The sequence below is a fragment of the Scyliorhinus canicula genome, chromosome 16, assembly GCF_902713615.1.
Source record: "Scyliorhinus canicula chromosome 16, sScyCan1.1, whole genome shotgun sequence".
In the NCBI taxonomy this organism is placed as follows: domain Eukaryota; kingdom Metazoa; phylum Chordata; class Chondrichthyes; order Carcharhiniformes; family Scyliorhinidae; genus Scyliorhinus; species Scyliorhinus canicula.
The window spans coordinates 115,853,860-115,876,426 of record NC_052161.1 but is presented as its reverse complement, the minus strand read 5'-3'; the positions used below and the strand labels follow the sequence as shown (position 1 = coordinate 115,876,426).

Sequence of the window (22,567 nt, the reverse complement as noted above, 5' to 3'; positions counted from 1 at the left end):
AAATCTAAAATTAATGCATTGTAAAGTTGTGAGGAAGATACTAGCAACGCAGTACATACAGGACCTCCACAAAGAGGTGAGTCAAGCCTGTAGCCCATGAGACCTAGTGGGTGACCAATTGTAATGACAGCGCTTCACTTAATGTTGGAAATTTGGAAAGAAACTACTCGAGGGTAAATGTTGTGAGACCTCACGCCCAGGCCAGAAACTCACGGAATGGCAGGTACATGCGGAGAATCACACACTGAGGACAGAGGTTATTCATGAAGGTCCCGCCTTCTCAACCTTACCCCTCACCGGAGGTGTGGTGATCCTCAGGTTAAAACATCACCAGTCAGCTCTCCCCCTCAAAGGGGGGAAAGCAGCCTGTGGTCAACCAGGACTATGGCTTTACTTTTACCTGCAACCCTCCCAGTGTGCCAGGTGGAGCCCTGAAAATCCTCCCCTTACAAAACGCACAAAACTTCATCAATATGTGAAAGGGAAAGGTGGGGTAACACTCGTCATCAGTATGTCTCTGCGTCAGAGGAGCCATGACAACCTACAGCCGAAACATTCACCCTTCTTTCAGAAGCTAATCGGGCCGCTGTGCATTTCCTGTTACTGTACTGATCAGAATATTCAACCACAATCATCATTTGTCTATTCTTTGCTCCCCTTTCTCAAGGGGCTGCCCTCAGCACGCGGCCTCTCAAGCTAATTATGCCATCTTTCCCCCACAGGATGAAGCGCGCATTCAGGTTTCAAACCTGAGCAGACAGCTGAGAGAGATGGACGCTGATCGGGACAGTGTCAACAGTCGCTTACAGCAGCTCCAGAAATCACTGTCCGAGTGTGAGGAAGGTCGGTCCTTAGTTAATCTCACCTATTGTGTTGTTTTTCTGGGGGTTGGGAGGGAGATTAACTCCAATTCACGTTGCCTGCACCTTTGATGTGGGACCTGGAGTTTGTGATAGGCTGGGCAGATTCTGACCAGGAGTTTATCCTGGTGAGGGCTGGCAGCAGTGGGCAATGGAACTTCAGGTACCCAGTGGTAGCAGCAAGTACTCCCAAGGCTCAGTGTGCAGTCCAGGGGGCAACACACCCACCACACTGCTCCCAAACACAGAGTAAAGCTGTCTACGCTGACCTTCTAAGAATATCCCCACCCTGAGCCAGTGTGAAACTTTCCAATTCCTGCAGCCACCATCCTTTGGCTCCTCTGAATCTGACAATTGAGAGACGATTAGGAGGCAGTTCTGAGCTGTGATCCCTTTCACTGTTGGGAGCTCGGTGAGACTGCCCCATCCTCATTGCTTCTGGGAATCACAGGCAGCTGGAGAGAGGAGAGTCAACTGGGACTGGATTTGAACCCAGAGCTGAAATCCCAGTGTATTGACGGTTGTCCAGGTCAAGAGATTGGTTGCCAAATTGAAAGAGTTTAGTTGCTTGAGAATAAAGTGAAGCTACGATTATGGGGTTTCCTGAAGGTTCCAACTTGGTTTTGACTTTCTAATTGAATAATAATAATTATTATTATTTATATAATTATTATTATTAATTTGGAATGCTTCAGGCTTGAAATTGTATGAAACGCTCATCCCTTCTAAGTGTCGCAGCCTGATTCACCCCAGTGTAAACTTAAGCCTGGGCTATTATAAGGAACGTTAACTGATGACTTATTCCTCACTGCACTGTAGACAGCCATTCTCCAATCAGACTTTCAGAACGCATTTCTAGACACCAGCGTGACTGAAAATTGCCAAAATGCTGTATAAAAATTTGAAATGAAATTAATAGGTTTAATAGATAGGGTTCCAAAGTGTCATCCTGGACTCAATGTTATCTCTGATCCTCTCTCCACTGATGCAGCACCTTTTGATTTTATAACGAATAAATTTTGGTTAGGAAAGCATTTTCGGAGTTTACTCAACCCGGGTGAGCAAATGGAGTTAAGATGCAGACCAACCATGATCTGTATGAATGGCAGAACAGACTTGAAGGGCTGAATGGCCTTCTCCCGTTCCTCTGTTCCTTCCAACCTGAAAGGCCGGACAAGGAGCAGATGACCAAGATAATAGTTCACTGCCCCGTGTTTCTGCTTCACTGAGCCAAGATATCAATAGGAGTGAAAGACTTGAGAGGTCATGGATGACGCCCTGTGTTTCTAGGGAAGCGGGGCGTTGATGGGCGACTGGCCAGCACTCAAACCGCACTTACGCTGCAGGAGGAGGCAATCCGTCGCAATGAGCGAGAACGCAAAGCGCTGCTTGATAAGATTGCAACACTGGAGAGAGCCATCCAGTCAGGTGACGGTGACAAGCGAACTATGCAGGTAAGGCTGACCATGAACGATTCCGTTTACCAACGCCTGTTTCCCACAGGCTACACCACATTTCTTTCCGATTCCAGCTCTTTCTTCACTCCTCTACTGAAGGTGTTGGCTAATAGCTGGGATACGGACTCCTCTGAGGGAAGAAGGACTTGCATTTATGTAGGGCTTTTCACAACCTCAGGGCATCTCCGAACTCTTTACAGCCAATTATGTACTTTTTGAAGTGTAGTCACCATTGAAATATCAGAAATACGGCAGTCAACTTACATACAGCAAGCTCCCGCAAACAACACTGCGATAAAGAATAGATGATCTATTTTAATGCTGTTGCTTGAGAGATTAATATTGACCAGATACACCATGCAGATTGTCCAGCTGTGACAGCAGCTGGTACAGCATGCAGATTGTCCAGCTCTGACAGCAGCTGGTACAGCATGCAGATTGTCCAGCTGTGACAGCAGCTGGTACAGCATGGAGATTGTCCAGCTGGTACAGCATGGAGATTGTCCAGCTGGTACACCATGCAGATTGTCCAGCTGACACAGCAGCTGGTACAGCATGGAGATTGTCCAGCTGTGAGAGCAGCTGGTACAGCATGGAGATTGTCCAGCTGTGACAGCAGCTGGTACAGCATGGAGATTGTCCAGCTGTGACAGCAGCTGGTACAGCATGGAGATTGTCCAGCTGTGACAGCAGCTGGTACAGCATGCAGATTGTCCAGCTGTGACAGCAGCTGGTACAGCATGGAGATTGTCCAGCTGTGACAGCAGCTGGTACAGCATGCAGATTGTCCAGCTGTGACAGCAGCTGGTACAGCATGGAGATTGTCCAGCTGTGACAGCAGCTGGTACAGCATGCAGATTGTCCAGCTGTGACAGCAGCTGGTACAGCATGCAGATTGTCCAGCTGACAGCAGCTGGTACAGCATGCAGATTGTCCAGCTGTGACAGCAGCTGGTACAGCATGCAGATTGTCCAGCTGTGACAGCAGCTGGTACAGCATGCAGATTGTCCAGCTCTGACAGCAGCTGGTACAGCATGCAGATTGTCCAGCTGTGACAGCAGCTGGTACAGCATGGAGATTGTCCAGCTGTGACAGCAGCTGGTACAGCATGCAGATTGTCCAGCTGTGACAGCAGCTGGTACAGCATGCAGATTGTCCAGCTGTGACAGCAGCTGGTACAGCATGGCAGATTGTCCAGCGTGACAGCAGCTGGTACAGCATGCAGATTGTCCAGCTGTGACAGCAGCTGGTACAGCATGCAGATTGTCCAGCTGTGACAGCAGCTGGTACAGCATGGAGATTGTCCAGCTGTGACAGCAGCTGGTACAGCATGCAGATTGTCCAGCTGCTGACAGCAGCTGGTACAGCATGGCAGATTGTCCAGCTGTGACAGCAGCTGGTACAGCATGCAGATTGTCCAGCTGTGACAGCAGCTGGTACAGCATGCAGATTGTCCAGCTCTGACAGCAGCTGGTACAGCATGCAGATTGTCCAGCTGTGACAGCAGCTGGTACAGCATGCAGATTGTCCAGCTGTGACAGCAGCTGGTACAGCATGGAGATTGTCCAGCTGTGACAGCAGCTGGTACAGCATGCAGATTGTCCAGCTGTGACAGCAGCTGGTACAGCATGCAGATTGTCCAGCTGTGACAGCAGCTGGTACAGCATGCAGATTGTCCAGCTCTGACAGCAGCTGGTACAGCATGCAGATTGTCCAGCTGACAGCAGCTGGTACACCATGCAGATTGTCCAGCTGTGACAGCAGCTGGTACAGCATGCAGATTGTCCAGCTGACACAGCAGCTGGTACAGCATGCAGATTGTCCAGCTGTTGACAGCAGCTGGTACAGCATGCAGATTGTCCAGCTGTGACAGCAGCTGGTACAGGCATGAGATTGTCCAGCTTGACACGCAGCTGGTACAAGCATGCAGATTGTCCGCTGTGACAGCAGCTGGTACAGCAATGGAGATGGTCCAGCTGTGACAGCAGCTGGTACAGCATGCGATTGTCCAGCTGTGACGAGCAGCTGGTACACGCATGCAGATTGTCCAGCTGTGACAGCAGCTGTACAGCATGCAGATGTCCAGCTGTGACAGCAGCTGGTACAGCATGGAGATTGTCCAGCTGTGACCAGCAGCTGGTACAGCATGGAGATTGTCCAGCTGCCAGCAGCTGGTACAGCATGGAGGATGTCCAGCTGTGACAGCAGCTGGTACAGCATGCAGATTGTCAGCTGTGACAGCAGCTGGTACAGCATGCAGATTGTCCAGCGGTGACCAGCAGCTGGTACAGCATGCAGATTGTCAGCTGTGACAGCACTTGGTACAGCATGCAGATTGTCCCAGCTGTGAGAGCAGCTGGTACAGCATGCAGATTGTCCAGCTGTGACAGCAGCTGGTACAGCATGGAGATTGTCCAGCTGTGAGAGCAGCTGGTACAGCATGCAGATTGTCCAGCTGTGACAGCAGCTGGTACAGCATGCAGATTGTCCAGCTGTGACAGCAGCTGGTACAGCATGCAGATTGTCCAGCTGTGACAGCAGCTGGTACAGCATGGAGATTGTCCAGCTGTGACAGCAGCTGGTACAGCATGGAGATTGTCCAGCTGTGACAGCAGCTGGTACACCATGCAGATTGTCCAGCTGTGACAGCAGCTGGTACAGCATGCAGATTGTCCAGCTGTGACAGCAGCTGGTACAGCATGGAGATTGTCCTAGCTGTGACAGCAGCTGGTACACCATGGAGATTGTCCAGCTGTGACAGCAGCTGGTACAGCATGGAGATTGTCCAGCTGTGACAGCAGCTGGTACAGCATGGAGATTGTCCAGCTGTGACAGCAGCTGGTACACCATGGAGATTGTCCAGCTGTGACAGCAGCTGGTACAGCATGCAGATTGTCCAGCTGACACAGCAGCTGGTACAGCATGGAGATTGTCCAGCTGTGACAGCAGCTGGTACAGCATGGAGATTGTCCAGCTGTGACAGCAGCTGGTACACCATGGAGATTGTCCAGCTGTGACAGCAGCTGGTACAGCATGCAGATTGTCCAGCTCTGACAGCAGCTGGTACAGCATGGAGATTGTCCAGCTGACAGCAGCTGGTACACCATGCAGATTGTCCAGCTCTGACAGCAGCTGGTACAGCATGCAGATTGTCCAGCTGTGAGAGCAGCTGGTACAGCATGGAGATTGTCCAGCTGTGACAGCAGCTGGTACAGCATGGAGATTGTCCAGCTCTGACAGCAGCTGGTACAGCATGGAGATTGTCCAGCTGTGAGAGCAGCTGGTACAGCATGCAGATTGTCCAGCTGTGACAGCAGCTGGTACAGCATGCAGATTGTCCAGCTGTGAGAGCAGCTGGTACAGCATGGAGATTGTCCAGCTGTGACAGCAGCTGGTACAGCATGCAGATTGTCCAGCTGACACAGCAGCTGGTACAGCATGCAGATTGTCCAGCTGTGACAGCAGCTGGTACAGCATGCAGATTGTCCAGCTCTGACAGCAGCTGGTACAGCATGCAGATTGTCCAGCTGTGACAGCAGCTGGTACAGCATGCAGATTGTCCAGCTGTGACAGCAGCTGGTACAGCATGCAGATTGTCCAGCTGTGACAGCAGCTGGTACAGCATGCAGATTGTCCAGCTGTGACAGCAGCTGGTACAGCATGGAGATTGTCCAGCTGTGAGAGCAGCTGGGACAGCATGGAGATTGTCCAGCTGTGACAGCAGCTGGTACAGCATGCAGATTGTCCAGCTGTGAGAGCAGCTGGTACAGCATGGAGATTGTCCAGCTGTGAGAGCAGCTGGTACAGCATGGAGATTATCCAGCTGTGACAGCAGCTGGTACAGCATGCAGATTGTCCAGCTGTGACAGCAGCTGGTACAGCATGGCAGATTGTCCAGCTGTGACAGCAGCTGTACAGACCATGCAGATTGTCAGCTGTGCGAGCAGCTGGTACAGCATGGAGATTGTCCAGCTGTGAAAGCAGCTGGTACAGCATGCAGATTGTCCAGCTGTGACAGCAGCTGGTACAGCATGCAGATTGTCCCAGCTGTGACAGCAGCTGTACAGCATGGAGATTGTCCGCGTGACAGCAGCTGGTACAGCATGGAGATTGTCCAGCTGTGACAAGCAGCTGGTACAGCATGGAGATTGTCCAGCTTGAAAGCAGCTGGTACAGCATGCAGATTGTCCCAGCTGACAGCAGCTGGTACAGCATGCAGATTGTCCAGCTGTGACAGCAGCTGGTACAGCATGGAGATTGTCCAGCTGACACAGCAGCTGGTACAGCATGGAGATTGTCCAGCTGTGACAGCAGCTGGTACAGCATGGAGATTGTCCAGCTCTGACAGCAGCTGGTACAGCATGGAGATTGTCCAGCTGTGACAGCAGCTGGTACAGCATGGAGATTGTCCAGCTGTGAGAGCAGCTGGTACAGCATGGAGATTGTCCAGCTGTGAGAGCAGCTGGTACAGCATGCAGATTGTCCAGCTGTGACAGCAGCTGGTACAGCATGGAGATTGTCCAGCTGTGACATCAGCTGGTACAGCATGGAGATTGTCCAGCTCTGACAGCAGCTGGTACAGCATGCAGATTGTCCAGCTGTGAGAGCAGCTGGTACAGCATGGAGATTGTCCAGCTCTGACAGCAGCTGGTACAGCATGGAGATTGTCCAGCTGACACAGCAGCTGGTACAGCATGCAGATTGTCCAGCTGTGAGAGCAGCTGGTACAGCATGCAGATTGTCCAGCTGTGACAGCAGCTGGTACAGCATGCAGATTGTCCAGCTGACACAGCAGCTGGTACAGCATGGAGATTGTCCAGCTGTGACAGCAGCTGGACACCATGCAGATTGCAGTTGGGCCTTGGTTTAATGTCTCATCCAAAAGATGGCACCTCCGACAGCACAATGCTCAAGTCTCAGGAGTAGGGCTGTAACCCATAACCTCTGAGTCAAGCAAGAGTAGTACCGCCGACAACAGCTAGCACAATGGCCAGTCTTCGTATGTGAGTCTGGACAGTGTAGGGTGGCTGTTGGACTCTGGAGGGAATCACATCTGAGTCCGACTTCATCCTTACTTTTTTCACAACTTTTTCAGCATGCATCACTTGAGTTAAGTTTTGATTGAATGTCCCACATCCCAACCCCTTCCCCCTTAACTTCTCTTCCCCAGATCCTAGTTCTGTGACATTCTTACTGTTGCCCAAGCTGGGATCAGACCAGGAACCTGAACTGGCTGGCTCTCAGTGCTACACTGGGAAATGCACTGACCTTCGGAGCCACGGTGGAGTTCAACCCGGTAGGAGATCACAGAAACCACAACGACCACACTCTTGCCCCACACTGCACTAGGAAGTATCAAACCCTGAACTCGTTAACTGGGATTTTATAAAAGCCAGTGAAAACAGTTTTTCATTGATTAACAAGTCTCTTGAACCTGCCAAATCGGAACACATACGCTTTTTGCCTTAAACTAGCTCTCACAGTGCTAGGATCCAGACTGCTTTACTTTGTCTGGTTTATGCTTCATTTAATATGGGGACTTGGGAGATGGAGTGTTTGTCGGACTAGTAGAGCATGTGGATACAGTGGGGCCAGCCCCAGTTCCGCCTCAATAACTCCATTAAGGTGGAGTGTTAGAATGGCTTAAAGAGGCTGTAATCTCCTGCACTGAACAATATGTTGACGTACACAGTTTGTGCTTGAGGTAAAGGAGCTGGAGACCTGTTGATTTGATTGACCCTGTCCTCGCTCACCTATCTTCCCTGTGTAGTTTCCTGCTGGATGTACCAGATCAGCGGGCACCCTGGCTCGTTTTCCTCTCCCCCACCCCACTGCCCTTAGCCTTCCTAACCCAGCACTACTGAAGCCTGACTGTGTTCCTTTTTAGTCAGAGGTCCATGGAACATCCCTATTTGAATGCCCTTTGCCTCAAAACCAAATGCATGTTCCTCCGCATTGAGTCTCACTTCCACATTGACCTGTAACCCTGGCACTCCACAGAGTGGTGGCAAGTCATGTTGCAGCTGCATAGAACCTTAGTTAGGCCACACTTGGAGTATAGTGCACACCATCACAATCCAATCTGCGTTACTGCCAGCACTCCAGCTCTACAAAACCAAAGAACAAAGAAAAGTACAGCACAGGAACAGGCCCTTCGACCCTCCAAGCCTGTGCCGACCATGCTGCCCGTATAAACTAAAATCTTCTACAATTCCTGGGTCCCTCTATTCCCATCCTATTCGTGTATTTGTCCAGATGCCCCTTAAACGTCACTATCGTCCCTGCTTCCACCACCTCCTCCGGCAGTGAGTTCCAGGCACCCACTACCCTCTGTGTTAATGACTTGCCTCGTACATCTCCTCTAAACGTTGCCCCTCGCACCGTAAACCTATGCCCCCTAGTAATTGACCCCTCTACCCTGGGGAAAAGCCTCTGACTATCCACTCTGTCTATGCCTCTCATAATTTTTAGACCTCTATCAGGTCGCCCCTCAACCTCCGTCGCTCCAGTGAGAACAAACTGAGTTTATTCATAGCTAATGCCCTCCATACCAGGCAACATCCTGGTAAATCTCTTCTGCGCACCCTCTCTAAAGCTCCACATCCTTCTGGTAGTGTGGCGACCAGAATTAAACACTATACTCCAAGTGTGGCCTAACTAAGGTTCTATACAGCTGCAACATGACTTGCCAATTCTTATACTCAATGCTCCAGCCAATGAAGGCAAGCATGCCGTATGCCTTCTTGACTACCTATCTGGGTAGATCTCGCAAGCCCTACTGGCTGCGTTTCGCTCCCATTTGGGTGTAATGCGGGCAGTAATGCGCCCTGAGTGTTTTATTAGGCTAGGATATCAAGGCTACCAAACAATGGTGGGTGAATGGAGTTGAGGTGCAGCTCAACCATAATCTGATTAAATAGCAGAACAAGTCCAAGGGAATGAATGGTCTATTCATGTCGCTGGCACAATGGTTAACACTGCTGCCTCACAGCGTCAGGGACCCGGGTTCAATTCCAGCCTCGGGTGACTGTGTGGAGTTTGCACTTTCTCCCCGTGTCTGTGTGGGTTTCCTCCGGGTGCTCCGGTTTCCTCCCACAGTCCAGGGATGTGTGGGGTTGGTGGATTGGTCAGTCTAAATTGCCCCTTAGTGTACAAAAATGTGTAGGTTAGGTGGGGTTATGGGTATAGAGCGGGGCAGCCTTTCAGAGGTTTGATGCAGACTCAATGGGTTGAATGGGCTCCTTCTGCATCGTAGGGATTCTATGGTTCTATATTCCTATGTTGCAAGAATCCAGCACCAAGGCTCAATGCGATCCCAGGCAGTGCGTTTACCAACTGAGGCACCAATAGAGTCTCCTCCTTTAGTACGTTTAGGGGCTAATTTTCAGTCTCAGCTTTCCCAGTGCTGTAACCATTCCCACTGAAAGTGAACCTCAGTCGATGCATATGCATTGCCTGTGGTATTCCATTCTTTAATTTACATAGAGTAAGGGAGCAGAGGACCTCCCTTTTATCCCATTGCACTTAACTGAGCCCATAACATGGCAGAAAGGGGTTTCGGACCGTGCAATCATAACGAATATTGAATGACCTCAGGATGCCCCACAATAAAAGCAAAATACTGCGGGTGCTGGAATCTGCAACAAAAAAGAGAAAATGCTGGAAAACCTCAGCAGGTCTGGCAGCATCTGTGGAGAGAGAAACAGAGTTAACGTTTTAACTCTGTGTCGCCACAGTGCTTTACAGCCAATGGGGATTGTAGATATGGTTGTAGTGTAGGAAATGAGGCAGTCATTTTATACAGAGCAAGATCATGGAAACATTGCTAAAGACCGGATCATCTGCTTTGGTGACGTTGGTTGAGGGATAATTCTTGACCAGGACGCTGGAGAAAGTTTTCTCTGCTGTTCCTCGAAGCCCGTGCTTTGTGATATATTTTTTATATAACCACCACCCTCGGTTTAAACGGCTCGTTCGAAAGGCGGCACCCTCTTATTCCTGCACTGTTGGAGTGTCGGCCTAGATTCTGTGCTCTCACCTCTGAGATGGGGCTTGAACCCACAGCCTCCTGACGCGAGTGCTGCCCACTGAGCCCCGGGTTACACCAATTGAACCATAGTGAGGTCAAAAGCAGTACTGTTACCCCCCCCACACTCCCCAAAACACCTTCAATCAATCTCTTCACTGCTTCTGTTTCTACTGCAGGACAAACTGAATAAAATGAAAGCAGATGAAGCCAAGCTGGAGAACGAGAAGCGTAAACTGAAGGAGTTCCTCGACGCCTCCGAGAGCCGTGCCACGAAGCTGGAGCTCGCTCGCCGCTCGCTGGAGGGAGAGCTGCAGAGAATGAAGCTGGTCGCCAGTGACCGGGAGACTGAGATCCAGGTGCTGCAGGAGCGGATCGACACGCTGCAGAGGCAGGTGTCGGACAGCCAGGCCAAGGCCAACAGCCTGCAGCTGACGGTGGACCGGCTGAATTCCTCGCTTACCAAGTCGGAGGAGGGGGAGGGCCAGCTGAAGGACAAAGTGCAGAGCCTGTCGCTGTTGCTGTCCGACAGGACGGCTGGTGTCTCTGCGCTGCAGGAGAGGATGGCCCAGCTGCAGAAAGCCTTGACCAGCAGTGAGCATGACCGTCGCATCCTTCATGTGAGTGTCGGCCTGGCAGCATCCTCACTCTTTACACCATTCGGTACACCTCTGTTATGTTACAGCTAACATAAACCCACTGAGTTCCCACTGACAGTCTGACCTGCTCCAGAACTAGCTGTGATCTTTAATATTTATTTATAAAGGAGCCTCTTTTCCATTTCAAGGGGAAGTTTCAGAGACCTTTCCTTCCAGACTCTCCTGTGCCTGATGAGTTCATCTCTTCATTTCCATCCCCTTTAACCACTGTACACTGTCCCACTTTTTCTTTCTTCTCTTCACCATCTATTCTCTCTCCCCTCTAACCCTTCTCTTCCTTTCCATCTTTTCTTCCCCCTCCATTCTCTCCTTCCTACTCCATGGTGAACACCCTCTCCATCATTATCGTCTTTATCCATCTTATCCTCACCTCCTTTTTCTCTTCTATCCGATTCCATACCTTTTGTGGCTCTACAAAGTCAGGGTGGCGGGGCGGTAGCTGTTTATATTTTGATTGGGCATGTAAAATAATTAGTTAAGCACCCCTTCTTCAAGGAATTCCAACAACAAAATGTTTGTCTAGTGATTCATCAAAGTTACTATTTCTGGGACCATACCATATGCAAATTAGTCACCATGTTTGCTTCCAAAGCAACAACGTGTGCAGGGGTCTTCCAGTGGCGGCTATGAAGGAGTAAGTCGCACATTTGGTGGCTCCCACTCAGGTCGGACTTTTGGACTTTTTCCCTTGATTTTCTACCGGACTTGGACTGTAAAACTGAAGACAGAGGCAATTGTGTACTGAATTCCCACATCGGTGCATGGAGAGAAGGACTAGAAGTCCTCGTAAAGGCAGAAACAGAAAGACAGAGAAGGCTTGGGCTGAAGCTGCAGCGGGAGGCAGCATGGCGGAGGACCAGACCTCTGGTTTGTCGACCCAGCGGTCAATGAAGCAGCTGATCCAAGTTATTCAGGAAGGCTTTGCTAAGCAGAAACGGGACTGCTTGGACCCGATAAAAGAGTAGATTGTGCGGCTGGAGCTTAGATTGGACGCCCAAGATCAGGCTATCCAGAAGGTGGAGAACAAAGAGAACAAAGAAAATTACAGCACAGGAACAGGCCCTTCGGCCCTCTCAGCCTGCGCCGATCCAGATCCTTTATCTAAACCTGTCTCCTATTTTCCAAGGTCTACTTCCCTCTGTTCCCCGCACGTTCAATACCTGTCTAGATGCTTCTTAAATGATGATATCGTGCCCGCCTCTACCACCTCCGCTGGTAAAGCGTTCCAGCCACCCACCACCCTCTGCTTAAAAAACTTTCCACGCACATCTCCCTTAAACTTTCCCCCTCTCACCTTGAAATCGTGACCCCTTGTAACTGACACCCCCACTCTTGGGAAAAGCTTGTTGCTATCCACCCTGTCCATACCTCATAATTTTGTAGACCTCAATCAGGTCCCCCCTCAACCTCCGTCTTTCCAACGAAAACAATCCTAATCTACTCAACCTTTCTTCATAGCTAGCACCCTCCATACCAGGCAACATCCTGGTGAATCTCCTCTGCACCCTCTCCAAGGCATCCACATTCTTCTGGTAATGTGGCGACCAGAACTGCACGCAGTATTCCAAATGTGGCCGAACCAAAGTCCTATACAACTGTAACATGACCTGCCAACCCTTGTACTCAATACCCCGTCTGATGAAGGCAAGCATGCTGTATGCCTTCTTGACCACTCTATCAACCTGCGTTGCCACCTTCAGGGTACAATGGACCTGAACTCCCAGATCTCTCTGCACATCAATTTTCCCCAAGACCCTTCCATTGACCATATAGTCCGCTCTTGAATTTGATCTTCCAAAATGCATTTTGAGAAGGCGCTGGCTGAGCAGGAGGAACATTAAACTGCTGTGGAGTTGGAGGTGGGGATGCTGAGAGATCAGCAGAAGAAGCTCCTGGAGAAGGTGGAGGACCTGGAGAATAGTCCCCGCCGGCAGAACTCGATAATCGTTGGGCTCCCAGAGGGGTCCGAAGGAGCGGACGCTGGGGCATATATAGCAGAAATGTTTGAGAAGCTGCTGGGGGATGGGGCATTCTCCCGACCCTTGGAGGTGGACAAGGCTCACATCACAGAGCACGTGCGAGGAAACCACGAACGGGAGATCCCCCCGAGGGCAATGTGGTGAGATTCCACAGGTATTTGGATAAGGAGCACATTCTACAGCGGGCCAAGCAGACACGGAACTGTAAATGGGCCAACAGCATCCTGCGGGTCTACCAAGACCTGAGTGTAGAAGTGGCCAGGGGAAGAGCAGGCTTCAACCAGATCAGGTAGATCCTTTTTAAGAAAAAGGTGAAGTTCGGACTGTTATACCCGCCCGTCTCTGGGTCACGTCTCTGAGGAACAGCACTTTTATTTTGAGTCGCCCGAGGACACGCTGGACTTCGTGAAAAGGAAGGGACTGGTGGTGGACTGAGAACTTTTGAACTTTGCTGCAACGTTCATGTTTTTTTTTCTTTTTGTTTCTCTGTTCTTTAAAAAAAGTTTCTCGTTTTTTGTTTTGTGGAAGCTGTTTGTAATGCCTTCTGTATTGATTTGGGACCACTGGCAGAGCTGAGTGAGTTAAGGTTTTCATTTGCACTGTTGGGGGATGGAGGCGTGCTTGTTTAGATTTTGGTGTTTTTCTGTCGGGCAATTGTGTGGCGACTGTTTGATGTTGGAGTATGTTTGTATGAGCGGGTGGTGGGGAGGTGGAGCGGGAACAATAGGTGTGAGACTATTCAGCACCAGGGACGGGGGCCACCAAGCTAGCTGGGCGGGCTAGCTCACAGAAGCACAGTGGGGGGTGTGCATATGTTCGGTTTATCAAAGGGGTTGGGTTACAGTGTTGTTACTAGGGGAGGGAGGGAGGAAAATGTTCTGCTGACGAGGGAAGGACTTGTGCCAAGGGACTGAGAGGAGGTTGGGGGCGGAGGCTGCCTGGGTGAGGGCCGGTGGAGGCATGGAGCATGGGCTAGAGGCGGGTCCAAAAAAGGGGATGGCTGATCGGCGAAGGGGGGGGGGGAACAGTAAGCCCCCCAACTAGGCTGATCACCTGAAATGTTCGAGGGTTAAATGGGCTGGCCAAGAGGGCACGTGTGTTTGTGCATCTTAGGGGACTGAAGGCGGATGTGGTAATGTAGCAGGAGACGCATCATGGAGTAACTGACCAGATTAGTTTGAGGAAAGGCTGGGTCAGTCAGGTCTTTCACTCGGGACTGGATTCAAAGACTAGAGGGGTCGCGATCCTGATCAATAAAAAGGTGGTGTTTGAGACGGGTAGAATAGTTTCAGACGTGGGAGGTCAGTACATTATGGTCAGTGGGAAACTGGAGGGGGTATAGGTGGTATTAGTAAATGTGTATGAGCCAAATTGGGATGATTATTATTATGTGGAGTTTATAAAGAGGATGCTGGGGAGGATACCGTCCTGGACTCGCACAGGTTGGTCATGGGAGGGGACTTCAACAGTTATTGACCCTGGCTTGGACCGGTCAAGCTCGAAAACGGGCAGGGTGCCAGCAATGGCAATTTCATGGAGCAAATGGGGGGGTGGAACAATGGAGATTTGGGCAGCCGAGGGTAAAGAAGTTCTCCTTCTTCACACCACACATAAAGTGTACTCCCGGATCAATTCTTCTTCATTTTGAGCAGGGCCTTACTGGCAGGAGTGGTGGACACGGGGTACTCGGCGATCACAATCTCAGACCATGCCGGGATTGTATCCCACAATCTCAGACCATAGGGATTTCTACAGTAGGCTGTACAGGTCGGAACCCCCTACCGGGCCGGAGGGGATGAGGCACATCTTGGGGGGGACTGAATTTCCCAAAGGTGGACGGAGAGCTGGTAGAAGGGCTGGGGGCCCCGACCGGGTTGGAAGAGATAGTGGAGGGTCTGAAGGCCATGCAGGCGGGTAAAGCCCCGGGGCCGGATGGGTACTCATTGTAGTTTTATGAAAAGCTCTCTGGGATATTGCGGCCAGTGTTGATGAGGATGTTCAATGAGGCAAAGGGAAAGAGGGGTGCTGCCCCGACGATGTCACATGGCCACGATTTTGCTGATTCTGAAGCTGGACAAGAACCCAGAGCTGTGTGGATCCTACAGGCCAATATCTCTGTTGAATGTGGACGGCAAACTGCTGTCCAAAATCTTGTCCTCCAGGATCGAGGATTGTGTTCCGGACGTTATTGGGGAGGACCAGACTGGGTTTGTTAAGGGTAGGCAGTTGGTGGCCAATGAAAGAAGGTTGATAAATATGATCATGATGCCCCCGGAAGGTAGGGAGGGGGAGGTAGTGGTCGCAATGGATGCAGAAAAGGCTTTTGATCGGATAGAATGGGATTATCTGTGGGAGGTACTGGTACAGTTCGGATTTGGGCGGGGCTTTATTGACTGGGTCAGGTTACTGTATCAGGCTCCTGTGGCAAATGTACGGACGAATAGGACAACATCGGACTATTTTAGACTGCACCGGGGGACGAGAAAGGATGCCCTCTCTCCCCACTGTTGTTCGCGCTAGCTCTAGAGCTGCTGGCAATAGAGCTGCTGGGGGGGGGGGGGGGGGGGGGGGGGGGGGGGGGGGGGGGGCGCAGTTTGAGCACGAGAGTCTCACTCTATGCAGACGACCTGGTTCTGTATGTATCGGACCCATTAGAGGGGATGGAAGAAATCATGAGGATTCTGGGGGAATTTGGCCGGTTTTCGGGGTATAAGCTAAATATGGGGAAAAGTGAGACGTTTGCGGTCCAGGCGAGGGGGCAGGAGAGGCGATTGGGGGAGCTGCCGTTTAGATTAGTAGGGGAAGCTTTAGGTACCTAGGGATTCAGTGGCGTGGGAATGGGACCGGCTGCATGAATTAAATCTGGCCCGGCTAGTAGACCAAATGAAGGACGATTTTCAGAGATGGGACGCGCTCCCGTTGTCATTAGCTGGGAGGGTGCAGGTGGTGAAGATCACGGTCCTCCTGAGATTCATGTTCGTGTTTCAGTGTCTCTCCATCTTTGTTCCGCTGTCCTTTTTTAACCGGGTCAACAAAGTGATCACTGGCTTTGTTTGGGCGGGCAAGACCCCGCGGGTAATGAAGGTAATGCTTGAGCAGAGTCGGGGAGAGGGCGGGCTGGCGCTGCCGAATTTCAGTAACTATTACTGGGCGGCGAATATAGCCATGATCAGGAAGTGGGTGGTGGGGGAGGGGGCGGCATGGGAGCGTATGGAGGCGGCTTCATGCAACGGCACCAGTTTGGGACATTGGTAACTGTGACTCTGCCGTTCCCGCCAGCACGGTACTCCACCAGCCCCGTGGTGGTGGCGGCCCTGAGAGTCTGGGGCAATGGAGGACACATGTGGAAGCAGAGGGAGCATCGGTCTGGTCCCCAATCTGTAATAATCACCGGTTTGCCCCGGAAGTATGGATGGGGGTTCCAGATATGGCGGAGAGCAGGATTGAGAGGATGGGGATATATTTATAGAAGGGAGCTTTCCGAGTTTGAGGGCGCTGAAGGGGAAGTTTGGGTTGGGTTGGAGGGAAACAAATTGAGGCATCTGCAAGTGCGGGATTCCTAAGTAAACAGGTGTCACCTTCCCGCTCCTACCGCTAAGGGGGATTCAGGACAGGGTAGTTTCCAGAGGGGTAGGAGAAGGGAGCGTCTCGGACATTTATAAGGAGCTTATGGGGTCAGAGGAGACGCAGACCGAGGAACTGAAGCACAAGTGGGAGGAGGAGCTGGGGGTGAGATAGAAGATGGTCTATGGGTGGACGCGTTGAATAGAGTCAACACGTCCGCAACATGTGCCAGGCTCAGCCTGATACAATTCAAGGTTGTTCACTGGGCTCACATGACAGTGGCCTGGATGAGCAGATTCTTTGGGTGGAAGACAGGTGTGCAAAATGTGCGGGAGGACCGGCGAACCATGTCCACATGTTCTGACATGCCCGAAGCTTTGGGGATTTTGGCAGGGGTTTGCGGACGTCATGTCCATGGTGTTAAAAACAAGGGTGGCGCTGAGTCCAGAGGTGGCGATTTTCGGGGTGTCAGAAAATCCGGGAATCCAGGAGGAGGAAGAGGCAGACATTCTGGCCTTTACTTCCCTGGTAGCCCGGAGTCGGATACTCTTAGCGTGGAGGGACTCAAAGCCCCCGAAGTCGGAGACCTGGCTATCGGACATGGCTAGCTTTCTCTGTTTGGAGAAAATCAAGTTTGCCTTGAGAGGGTCACTGTTAGGGTTCGCCCGGAGGTGGCAACCGTTCGTCGACTTCTTCGCGGAAAATTAATCGTCATCAGAAAAGGGGGGGTTAGTTTAGCTTAGAGTAGGGAGTTAATAAAGGTGGGACCTGTAAGGAAGGGAGAGGGTTTTTGCACCATGTTTATAGTTTCATGTACATTGTTTATTGTGTTGTTGTTATAATACCAAAAAATACCTCAATAAAATGTTTATAAAAAAAAGATTCCACAATGAGGGCAGCACAGTGGCGCAGCGGTTAGCACTGTGGCCTCACAGCGCCGAGGTTCCAGGTTTGATCCCGGCTCTGGGTCACTTCCCGTGTGGAGTTTGCACATTCTCCCCGTGTTTGGGTGGGTTTCTCCCACACAACCCAAAGATGTGCAGGTAGGTGGATTGGCCACGCTAAATTGCCCCTTAATTGGAAAAAATGAATTGGGTACTCTAAATTTATTTAAAAATAGATTCCATCGTTGACTGTGAGACATTGGACATCAGGAAAGGTGCCAAATAAAAGGATCTGGTTGGATATGCAGACAGGATTAGATGCAACAGGGTGGGAGGAAGATCACATCGAGAATAAACTCTGCCATAGGCCTCCTTCTGTGTGGTAAATTCTTCATTTCATTTTCTGACGTTCTTCCCCATAGTTGAGATGAATGTGCAGTTCCAAACAGCTGGGTCTCACAATGTCTGCTTTTGTTCTCCTCTCCTTCACACTACCTCTCATGACTGTTGACCCCTTAAATCTTGTTACACCCTGAACGTGTGCCGATGTCTCAGCTAGTCACACACGTGTTTCCTCTCACCCTGGCCTGTAACAACACACAGCCTGGCTGGGAGCCCAGGAGAAAGCTGGGGGCTGGCCAAACCTGTTTCACGTTATTCCGAGGTACACTCGATGGACTTCGGACAGTTGGGTAAAAACTGAGAATTGCTAGAGTGTGTGTATGTATGTGTGTGTGTGTGTGTGTGTCAAACTCTAATGTCCCAGTCAGTACAATGGCCGTGGTAATTAGAGACAAACTGAACTGCACCCACCACAGGGTGCTGGTTTAGCACAGGGCTAAATCGCTGGCTTTGAAAGCAGACCAAGGCAGCCCAGCAGCACGGGTTCAATTCCCATACCAGCCTCCCTGAACAGGCGCCGGAATGCGACGATAGGGGCTTTTCACAGTAACTTCATTTGAATGCTTACTTGTGACAATAAGCGATTTTCATTTCATTTCATTTTTTTTTTCACAGTGAGCTTCCAGTGTCTGCTTCCTCGTTAGCTGCATGTCAGAGAGTTCCTCGCCAGATGCATCTTTACAAATGCAAACCTCACCCGCATATTAAAAAAACGGACGGGGTGGAATCAAAATTCCCTCTAATTATTTTGTTGCATTGTCCATGGTCTGTTCATTTCGATGCAGGATGCCTTTGAAAAACGGCTGTGCACACAAAGCCTCTGAAATGGGACAGCTTGTGCATGGCCTCTGTGCCATGGCTTCCGGAGGTTGCTGCAGATCCGCAACCAAGAGGGAACGTTGGATGGGATGTGAGACAATAGAGCAAGAAAGGGAGCAGCTGAGTGAGGGAGATGGGGAGAGTAAGAGATAAGGGGATTGGGAATGTAAAGGAGGCTGATTTAAACAAGGAAGAACTGAGGAGTGAGAAAGGAACAAAAGGATGGCCAAGCAACACAGTGGGCAGAGTGTAATTCCACCCTTGGGAAGGGACTGGGAAGCAGGATGGGCTAAAGAATCGGGTGGGGACGGAGGTGGGTGATGGAGTACGTGTCGCCTTCCTGACTTCCCAAAATTAATTCAGGGATGGGAAGGTTTGCAAATGGCCTTCCCACCCAGGGGCTAATTAAAACTCTTTAAGTTGCTAATTAAGAGCCATTTAAGGGCCTCATCCCATCATGGCTGGTATTCTATTAGAGGTGGGGTGGACATACAGTGTGGAGGCTGCCCAGTAAAAGTTGGCTTAAGGTAGGTGGAGGGGAGGGAACCTTCCTGATTGCACCCTGTGGCCATGCCAAGGCCCCCTGGTGGTAAGAGCTGGCCCCCTCAGAAAGCCCCCGCCCCACTCCCACATGGAGTGGCTCTGGAGTGCCCTTACCTCCACTCTTTCATGGCTGCTGGTCCTGCCCAACCGCAATCCCAGCTGTGGCCTTTGCTCCAAGTGGCGCTGCTGGGACTGAAGATCTGCCAGCTCCTCGATTGGCCAGCAGATCCTGGAGGTGGGATCTCTGCCGTTGAAGGAACAGAAGGCCGGATGGCAGGCAGATAATTGCCTGAAGTATATAGAATTACAGCAGAGTTCCCGGAAATGTCTGCGACGAGGTTGCCCCGGCTTTCTGGTCCTCCACCATTGCAGTGATTGTTAATTTCATCCCAGTTAATGCAGCCATTCCACATTAGTCTTTAGAAACAGTGTGTGGGTGGCCTTCGGGGAAATTCACAACAGAAACAAACAAACATTATAGCAAGAATGGACACAGATATTTTCCAGACCTGTGAAAGAAAGACGGGACTTGCATTTATATAGCACCTTTCCCAGCCTCGTGAAATTCCAAAGCCAATGAATTACATTTGAAGTGTGTGTGGGCATTGCGGTAATTTCAGAGAATAAGATAGCCAGTTCATGCATAGCAAGCTCCCACAAACAACAATAAGATAAATGACCAGCTAATCTTTTTCAGGTGTTGCTTGAAGGGGTGAATGTTGGTTCGGACATTGGGGACACCTCTACTTTTCTTTGAACAATGCCAGGGGATCTTTTATATTCAGTGGCAGAGCAGTTTAACATATTATCCGAAAGACAGGGCATCTGCCAATGCAGCACTCCCTCAGTACTGCCCTGCAACATGTCAGCCTCAATTACCTGTTCAAGTCACTTTTGATTCGGAGGTGAGACTGTGCCACTGAGCCAAGGTAATTGATACAACATGCCCAGTCCGATCAAGATTCACGTTGGATTGCCGCAAGTGAGCAAAATGGTTCAAATCTAAATTTCCCTTAAGGCAAACAAGATACTGGGAGAGTTTCAAAATGTCCAATCCTCCAGTATTTGTAACATACTCTGTTCTCATTATTGCTACAATTTCGCAATTTGCTACAATGCACTGCCCTGAAATTGCTTGCCAGTTTTCAGTATCAGTGCGAGCATACCTTATAAGCATGGTGGGTGTGAGGTGCCACAACTGGTGCATCTCTGCCATGTGCCTGCCCTGTGCCCACACGTTGCCCGAGTATCTGACCCCCAGCCTTTGGTCCTGTGAGCAAGGGGCCCATCTGGTACAATGTTAGGTAAAAGTCTTTGGGGCAATTGTCTGGACTGAGAGCCTCCTCGCCACCTTGGTTCTACTTTGGTCTCTTATTTGGCCTTGTAAAAGGTTGATGGAAGTTCCGTCCTCTTACTAGTCGCTGCGGAAACTCCCAGGAACCATTTTTTAGGGGATTACTCTGGAGGTACAATTGGGAGACTGGCGGAGACTCCACTGAATGGGAGGTCCACGTTGTTTACAAGACAAAGTTACACCTATTGTGATTTTTTTTTTTAGTGTGTGTGCAGTAATCACCAAGCCAGGCATTGGCTTCTTGCAGTGGCTAAATGGAGCTCTCTATGCTGACTTTATCAGGGGGGCATTCTTTCAGTGATGTGGAGTCACTGTTTGGGGTCCAATATAGCTGCAATTATAGCTGCAGTCCGGGTTCCCGCAAGGCGCGCACTTATGCCGATTTGCTGCACAAAGTCCTTGGCCAGTTGCAGAAATGGTTGAGGAATGCCCAATGTTGGCGTGACTGCTTGAAGCTAGGTGCGCACCTGTGATAGAAAGTGGTTTTGAATGGTGGTGGGTTGCTTCCATTCATAGAACATAGAACAGTACAGCACAGAACAGGCCCTTCGGCCCTCAATGTGTGCCGAGCCATGATCAACCCTACTCAAACCCACGTATCCACCCTATAACCCGTAACCCAACACCCCCCTTAACCTTACTTTTATTAGGACACTACGGGCAATTAAGCATGGCCAATCCACCTAACCCGCAACATCGTTGGATCCTACTGCCATAGGGCCTCGGCAATTATTCCCTGCCACGGTGGTCTTAGCCATACAGGTTAGGTGATGAGGAGTAGGCGAGCAACAGATGGGATTGGGACGGTCCTTGTGGGAGCTGCAGGATTGGGGTCGATGTAAACCTCATCCAGGAGCTTTCCTTGTATGCAATCTCGCTCATTGGGTGATGGGGACAGAATGTTGCTCAGGACTGGCTGCCAGGGACAGTTGAGTTGGTCGGAGGATACCCCAGATGATCCGCATTGTTGTGTTAAGCTGGGGATCTGCGAGACTGATGTGGGATGTGCAGTACCATACTGGTGCACAGTACTCTGCAGTCAGATAGACACTGGCAAAAGCTGAGGTGCTAAAGCATTGGCACCCCATAAAGTGGCAGCAAGTTTGTCGAGGAGGTTGTTTCGCCTTTTGATCTGCTGCTGCCTTGCTCGCACAGGGCTAAATAGCTGGCTTTTACTGCAGACCAAGGCAGGCCAGCAGCACGGTTCAATTCCCGTACCAGCCTCCCCGAACAGGCGCCAGAATGTGGCAACAATTGGCTTTTCACAGTAACTTCATTTGAAGCCTACTTGTGACAATAAGCGATTTTCATTTCATTTCATGTTTTCTGTATGTCAACATTCAGTCAAGGGTAACGCCAAGATAAACGGTATGTTGTTGTAATTCAGTCCCTTGCCATTCAAGGAGATGTTGACATCCCTCTGCCATTGCACTGGCATTGTGGAGGTGGAATATACTTGAGACTGTTCTGTTGCTGTCTGTAGTGGCCACCTGTGGTGATGACTACACAGTGTTTCTGGCACAATGTCCCATCTTTGGAGATTCCCTTATTTCCCTGTTTTTCTGTGCTGTCTTCAATCTCTTCCCTCCTGAACGCAGCTGGACTTGAGGCACCGAGAAGTAAGCGGGGGGGGTGGATTTGCGGTTGATAGTTTATTTTCTACCGGTATCACTGACGTGATTCGCACATAAAGCAAGGACGAGTGAAGTGAGGTGCGTGCTGATTGCTCACAACATTGACTGTGAGAGCCGTGCGCTGACTCTGTGTCCAACGTTGTAAATATCTATTTTGTTTTTACACATTTGAAGTGATGATTGTTACTACATAAATAGTAATAAAACTATATAATAATACTGTATAAATAAGTAAGCATTTCTATAACTCATTATGAAATATTCGGCATGTATTAAATCTATTTACTCTTATTCATGGGGTCGTGGTTAGTGAACAAGTCTGATTTCAATCTTGCCGCCCACTGAGATAAGGAGGTCACTCATGAGGCCCACTCACTAGCCTAGGT

General features: G+C 50.3%; 1 protein-coding gene across 8 annotated transcripts in view; it reads left to right on the top strand.

The window, feature by feature from the left end:
• LOC119950617 (rootletin-like) overlaps positions 1-22,567 on the top strand; it is a 136,616-nt gene that overhangs the window by 90,870 nt on the left and 23,179 nt on the right. For all 8 annotated transcript variants that reach the window (XM_038773206.1, XM_038773210.1, XM_038773209.1 and 5 more), the window contains exons 29-31: positions 723-843; positions 2,151-2,314; positions 10,523-10,963. In XM_038773206.1, coding sequence (XP_038629134.1) covers positions 723-843; positions 2,151-2,314; positions 10,523-10,963 — 726 coding nt within the window. The remainder of the gene's footprint in view (positions 1-722; positions 844-2,150; positions 2,315-10,522; positions 10,964-22,567) is intronic.